Source organism: Strigops habroptila, chromosome 6 (genome assembly GCF_004027225.2).
Source record: "Strigops habroptila isolate Jane chromosome 6, bStrHab1.2.pri, whole genome shotgun sequence".
Taxonomy (NCBI): Eukaryota; Metazoa; Chordata; class Aves; order Psittaciformes; family Psittacidae; genus Strigops; species Strigops habroptila.
The window spans coordinates 53,463,695-53,470,318 of record NC_044282.2 but is presented as its reverse complement, the minus strand read 5'-3'; the positions used below and the strand labels follow the sequence as shown (position 1 = coordinate 53,470,318).

The following is a 6,624-nucleotide window of genomic DNA, read 5'->3' as shown; positions in this document are numbered from 1 at the left end:
CCGGCAAACCCAGCAGGGGTGGTGAGAGTCACACTGTCTTTGAGAGGGCCCGGGGGAACCAAGCTACAGCCTCGCTGTCTGGGGGGAGACATCTCCCATCCCTTCCAGGCTTACGGCCAGGGCAGCGCCAGGAAGGCAGGGGACATCTGCTCTGAGCTTGGCTTTTGGAAAGGTACACACGAAAGTGTGTATGTGTGTATATATATTTTTTATATATATATTTGTATTTATATATATAAAATGGAGTAAGGCTGCTGGGCTGGGCTGGGCAGGGCAGGGATGTGAGGGGGAGAGCTGCAGAAATTGCTACCTGCAGCCACACGTCTCCACGACCATGTCCTCGTACTGTTTGTAAACCACATTGTTCCCAGAGTCTATGTAGAGGATGCTGATGGGGCTGAGCTTGGAGGGCACGCAGCAGCTGGGGGGGGTGGACTCCGGGTCCATGGAGTTCATCAGGGTCTGGATGATGGCGTGGTTGGTGGGCTCCAGGTGGGAGCGCAGGGGGAAGTCGCAGACCCCCTCGCAGTGGTACGCCTCGTAATCCAGGGGGGCAATTATCCAGTCGTCCCAGCCCAGCTCCTTGAAGTTCACATGCAGGGGCTTCCTGCTGCAGCGGGTCTTCGCCTTCTTCCCGTGGCCTCTGCCCCCAGTCCGGGCGGCGATGGTGGTCCGTCTCTTCCTCCGCGTGGGGAACGCCTCCCGGCCGGGATCAGGAGGCTCCAGGAAGGGGGTGCTGCCCAGGGCCTTGATCTTATCCCGGATCTCCTTGAAGAGGTTCTCCTTCCTCTGGGTGTGGGAGAAGGCCACGAGCAGGGCTCTCTCGTGAGGCTGCGGCCGGGGCTTGCTGAACCCCAGCTGCCGGGGGGGCAGAAGCCGCCTCGACTCATCCGAGACGATCCTCAGCAGGAAGCACAGCAGCTTGCCCCAGAGAGACCTCTCCCTCCAATCCCGCAGGGCTTCCCAGACATCAAACACCTCCCACCTGGAGGAGCCCCCATCCAAAACGTCTGCAGCCCTGTAGTCCAGCAGCCTGGGCTCCTCACCGTCCTGGCTCGGGCAGGTGGAGAGGAGGAGGTGGTGGAACGTGCCTTCGGGGGACAGGGCCAAGCTCCGGTTTTCGGGGAGGGCGCGCAGGATCCGCAGCTCCGCACCCGTCACCTCCTCCGTGTCGGGCAGGCTGGAGATGTCGAAGAGGTACCGCTGCTCGAGGGCGGCCGGGGAGGAATCTGCATGAGATTAAACAAAAATAGGAAAAAAAAAAAAAAGGAAAAAAACTATAAAAATCCAGCAGGCTGAAGCCGAGCTGTCGTTACAGAGGCACAAGGGACACGGAGCTCACGGGGGAGATCACTGCCTTGCAGCAAGGCTCGCGGAGCACCCCAGCAGGGACACAACCTGCGTCCAGGAACCTCACCTGGCTGAAGGCACCGAAAAAGCATGGAGGAGAAGGCAAAGAGAGAGGGAGGAATCAATTCAAACCAGCGGCTGAGGAGAATTCTCTCCCTCCTCACGGGTGTTCCAGTGCCCCTAGCTGCATCACTGTCCTATTTTGGCACTGAAGCCCCAGTAGAACACTCACGGCACAGTCGCACCCCCGAACAGCAGGTTGTCACCGATTTCTCCTGCCCTTAGTGTCACACACACCCCCCGCCCCAGCCATGCCAAGTGAAATGCTGCGAACATCTCCTTTCCCTCGCAGGCACATGTCGGGGGCGCAGGCGTCGTGCCCCAGTGCGTCTGGCAGAGGCACTTCCAGAAGCTGAAAGTGAGCCCAGCTTGAATCCGTCACTATTTCTGGTGGATCCAAAGCCCAAACGCAGACTTGTGCAGATTCTGGTACTGATTAAGTATGCTCAATGTGAATTAGAAAAAACCAAACCAAAACTAAAGGAGGTGGAGTTGAGGGAAGAGATGAATGAGTTCTGGAAGGGTTGGTTTTTATTTTCTCCCTCTCTAACTAGAAACCTGATCTGCAAACATCTCTGCTGTGCTGTGCCCGAGCCCCGCGACCCGCTGCCGGCAGAGCCCTGGGCTGCAGCCTGCACCGCACCTCGGGTGGGAAAGCCTTCCTCCCCATCATTTGCTGTTATTATGATCATCATTACTATTACCGTTATTATATTAATATTTTTATTACTATTTTAGAAGCAGATCTAAACTTCCTGTGAGGAGCAGATCAGGAGATGCCTTTGAAGAAGTTCATCTGGTTTCATTTTGCACTGAAACTTCCCAGGACCTGCGCGCAGTTTCCCCCCGGCTCTCCCAGGCTGGGCACTGGCCTCCCGCCCATCGCAGCATCCTCCCCCCGTCCCGCCTCGCTCCCCCGCCGTTTCCCCACCAGCTTTCAGCCAAACCCTCCCGGCCAAGCCTGACGGCAGGATACGGCCTTGCTGGGTTTGGGGATGCGGCCTGGGGGGCTGCGGGAGGCTCCGCACCACCAGCCGCCGCTCTCTCACCCCGGGGCAGCCGGTGACAGGCACGGGAGGAGGCTGGAGCTGCTTCTCCGTTTATCTTTTTTTTTTATTCAATCGGGATTTTATTTTTCCTCCCAGACGAGCAACCTTCTCAATGTGTATATATATATTACATATATATAAAATATATTGTTAAGTCCGTAAATGTGTTTATTTGATTATTATCACCAGGTCCGCCGGTATGAAGAGGACACAAGAGAGGGGAGAAGGAGAAGGGGACGGCGATGCAGAGCTCACAGCGAGTCGGCGGCAGCCGCTCCGGAGCGCGGCAGCAGTCGGGGCTGAGCCGCTCCCGTCGCACTGCCCCAAGGAGTTTTTCGGGCTTCTCCCTCCCACGTGGCGGGAGGTCCCAGGAGCTGCCCGCACCCCCAGCCCCGAGGATCATACTCGACCCCGACTGCGTGTGCAGCCCCATCGCCATCCCCGATCTCAGACCCACGCACAGCCCCGCACTTTTTATCTCCACCGGGAACTCTTTTTCCCGGCTCCAGGCACTATCCCCATCGCGACCCCATCCCCATGCCACGCACAGCCCCATCCCCATCCCTGTCCTCGTCCTCGTTCCCATGCTCGAACTCATGCACAGCTCCATTCCCGTCTAACAAGTGATGCACAGCCCCTACCCCGTTAAGCTACAGCTCATCCCCAAGCGCTACCCCATCCTATGCCACCACCCCGTGCTCAAACGAACGCACAACCCCACTTCCCAGTCAAGGCACAAACCCCATCCACATGCACAACCACGCACAACCCACCCCAGGCACGACCCCGTCCGCAGATCAGCGTGTTAACTCAGTCTCCGTGTGCAACCACGTCCCCAGATCCACGCTCAAAGTAACTCACAACGCCGTCTCCACACTCAAGCCCATGCAGAAGCCAGACCCTCACACCCGTGCACAAGCCACAGCTCCATCCCCAAGCCAACGCACAACTCTCTCTCTGTTCCAAATCCGTTCCCAAGCCCCATCCTCATCACCAAGCTCATTCCCAAGCCCCATCCTCATTCCCAAGCCCATTCCCAAGCCCCATCATCATTAAACCAACCCTGGTCCTCCCTCCCACCCGATGGCGGGGTCCCGGCGGGCTAGCCCCGTCCCAGCTGCCCTGCCGCGCTCCTCGCTGTGCAGAGATACGCGCGTCCCGCACTCACCGCTGCGCGCCCACTCCGCGAAGCCCGTCACGGTGTCGGCGCGGCGGCCGGGGGCGCGGCGGGCAGCCAGGCGCTGGTAGAGGGCCACCATGTAGTGGTGCGGCACCACGGTGCCGTTGCGGAGAGCCCCGTCCCTCCGCGGCGGGGAGGAGAAGGGGGAGGCGGCGGCGGAGGAGGAGGAGGAGGAGGCGGAGGAAGGCGCGGCTGCCGAGGGTCGCTGGGGAGCGGCCGCCGACGGGCCGCGCACAGCGGCGGCCTCCAGCCCGCGGCGGAGGCGGCAGGCGCCCAGCAGGCAGAGGCAGAGGGCGGCGGCGGCGCGGAGGCGCATGGCGGCGGCCCGGTGCCGGTGCTCGGCGCTGTGCTGCTGCCGCCGCCGCTCCCCGCCCGCTTTTGAACATCGTCTTCGCCCGCCGCCGCCGCCGCCGCCGCCGCCGCCGCCGCCGCCCGCCGCCGCGGAAGCGCCCCCTGCCGGCCGCCCGCCACGCCCCGGTGAAGCGCCGCCCGCGCCCCGGCCCCCGCCCCGCCTCCGCCGGCAGGTGAGACCCCCCCCGCGCCCGCGGGGGGCACCGGCTCGATCCGTCCCGCGGCCCCTGCTGCGGCCGCACCCGCCTGATGTTAAGGGGGTGTCAGACCCTTGTTGTGGACGGCGGTCCCCGGCCCGCGGGTGGAGGGGGGGCACCGCCGGGGCATGCTCCGGAGGGGGCAATACCCTGCCCCGCATTGGAGGGGGAAACTTCGCCTCGTATAGGGGGGTTGTCACCCGCCACCCCGTCTTGGGGCGCGGGGCCCCGGTCCAGTACTGGAGACGGGGCAGCCCCGGCTCCGCTTCGGAACCTCACATTTTGATGGGAGCCCCTGCCCCGCATTGGAAGGAGACACCCCAGCGCCATTTCGCCCCGGTGCCCCCGGAGGATGGGGAGGGACCGGGCGGGAGCGGCCGGGGGAGTGCGGAGCGACCGGCTGCGGGGCGGCCCCGGGGGCCCAGGCTCCGCGTTGCTCCGCGCCTCCCCCAGCCCCGCTAATTCCGCCTCGGGAGACTGACACCGGAGCAAAACAAAGCCCCGGCCGGGCTGCGCGCTGATGTTTTCCCTTGCACGGAGGGTTTCCTTGGTAAAATTCAGATGTTTCCTTGGGTCTCGATTGAAATAACAACGTGGGGTATTTACTAGGATGTTATTTCAAGCCTCTTTAAGTCCCTGGTTATGTCTGTTGCGATTTGTCTGCAAATACAAAAACAAGTGCTGCGATGATTTATTTGAAGGAATGTAGGTGTTTCGCCAAAACAAACACGGGGTTTTTTCCTCTCCCCCCCCCCCCCCAAACAATCGCTTCTCACGAGCATTTGTCACTGCAGCCTCTCGGATTTCTCTCTGCTGTAATTCTACAGGTGCTTTGTCACAGTGTGGTGAGCGGGTTCCTAATGCCAACCAGCGGATCGCATCTGTATGTACACACATTGCGGAGCAATGGGGGCAGCTCCCGTGGCAGCGCCCCGAGAAGTCCCTGTCCCACGCGGTGCGGGATGGGTGAAGCCACTTGCATGCCTCACACAGCACTTTGTGCAGTGTTCACACGGGGCCTGCACAGCCTTTGTACGATGTTTGCACGGCTTGCACAGGGCCTTGCACGGGGCTGCTGGCAGTTACACCCAGCAGCTAGTGACCACCAGGAGCCCTGACCCAGCTGGGGCAGGAAGCAGAGGAAGGGCCGGCAGAGGAAGGCTTCATTAACTGTTCTTCTTCTGTCAGCCCCTTGTTAAACCCAGCCCAATGCTGTTCAGACAGTAAAGGTCACTTTAAGAAAGCATCGGTGAGCCCTGGCTGCCTCACTCCCCCCTGGGCTGGCTGCTGGCATCCCATGTGGGTGCCCTCACAGCACCGGAGCAGGCAACTGAGTGCTCAGTGAGCTCTTCCCGTACACGGGGAAGGCTGGAAAACGCTGTCCTGCCCTGCACCTCTCAATCCCACCGCCACCACCAGCCCCGGACCCACCGGCGGCGCTTCCAATGCCCCCTGCCGCAGGGAACGGCAGCGCTCCCTCCCCAGTGCTGCTCACGGAAGGGACCAAAGGGGTGAGGAGAAGGATGGAAGGGTGATGAGACCAGAAGGGCTGCCAAGCTTTAGAAAATGGGCAGATGAGTCTATCCATAAACCTCTGGGCTTGCAATGGTTTCTGGAGCGTCCTGCCTGCAATCCTTTCACGCAGCCAGTTTCATGGGAAAGAGTGAAAGGTACAAAAGTGGTGAGTGTGGGCCGTGCCCTGGGCCACCTGAAGCTGTACGTCCTCCTCCGTGCTGGGTGTGTGTACCTGCCACACGTGAGGAACCTCAGGCTTCACCAAACTCCCAGGGACTGGAACTGTCACTGCGTTTTTTCTGTATATGTTTTAAAAATTAAAATCACATTGATGCAACAGAGAGCCAGGCTGTGCCCTCTGGTTTTTCTTCCACCCCACAACTTTTTCAACCCCAGACCAGTCCTCCTCTCAGACCACAGTGTGGGCATCAGGGGCAAATGCCCACTTGGTGCAAGCCATCAGAGCCGAGCAATAGGTTCCTCCTCATCCCTGTACACAGCCGCCCTTGTGGCAGAGCCCTGTGCTGCTGGGTGATGAGAGCCAGATCCCTGTCCTCACCGTCTGCATGCAGACCCAAACACAGCACGCACATAGCCCACACAACCCAAAGCGACACGCACACACATGTCTGCACGCACCCGGCACGCATGCCCGCACCAGCTGGCACTGACACAGACCCAAGAAGCAAATCCTGCCTGGCTGTGCCAGACAGAAGACATGAAATCCCACAGCCCATCCCTCTGAACCACGCGGAGTCTATCAAGGTGCGTGAGCACCGAGTTTCCCATCTGTTCTCCATTGCGGCTTCATCTAAACCCTTTTGGGCTTTCTTGAATTTCCACCAGCCCAGCCCAGCCCAGCCCAGCCCAGCTGCAGGACCTTCCCAAGCCGCCCCAGCCCTGTGCAGCGGCACAGCAGTTC

General features: G+C 60.8%; 1 protein-coding gene across 1 annotated transcript; it reads right to left on the bottom strand.

Annotated features, from left to right (window-relative positions):
- Positions 1-260: 260 nt before the first annotated feature.
- GDF7 (growth differentiation factor 7) lies at positions 261-4,102 on the bottom strand. The gene is made up of 2 exons (XM_030491140.1): positions 3,628-4,102; positions 261-1,229 (listed from the first exon to the last, which is right to left on the bottom strand). Exons 1-2 carry the CDS (start codon positions 3,953-3,955, stop codon positions 307-309), a joined length of 1,251 nt encoding a protein of 416 aa, XP_030347000.1. The 5' UTR covers positions 3,956-4,102; the 3' UTR covers positions 261-306.
- Between the last annotated feature and the right edge of the window lie 2,522 nt (positions 4,103-6,624).

Coding starts and splice junctions, on each gene's coding strand:
- GDF7 (XM_030491140.1), bottom strand. CDS start 3,955: ATGCGCCTCCGCGCCGCCGCCGCCCTCTGCCTCTGCCTGCTGGGCGCC. Junction 1,230..3,627: donor CGCGGAGTGGGCGCGCAGCG/GTGAGTGCGGGA, acceptor AATCTCATGCAG/ATTCCTCCCCGGCCGCCCTC.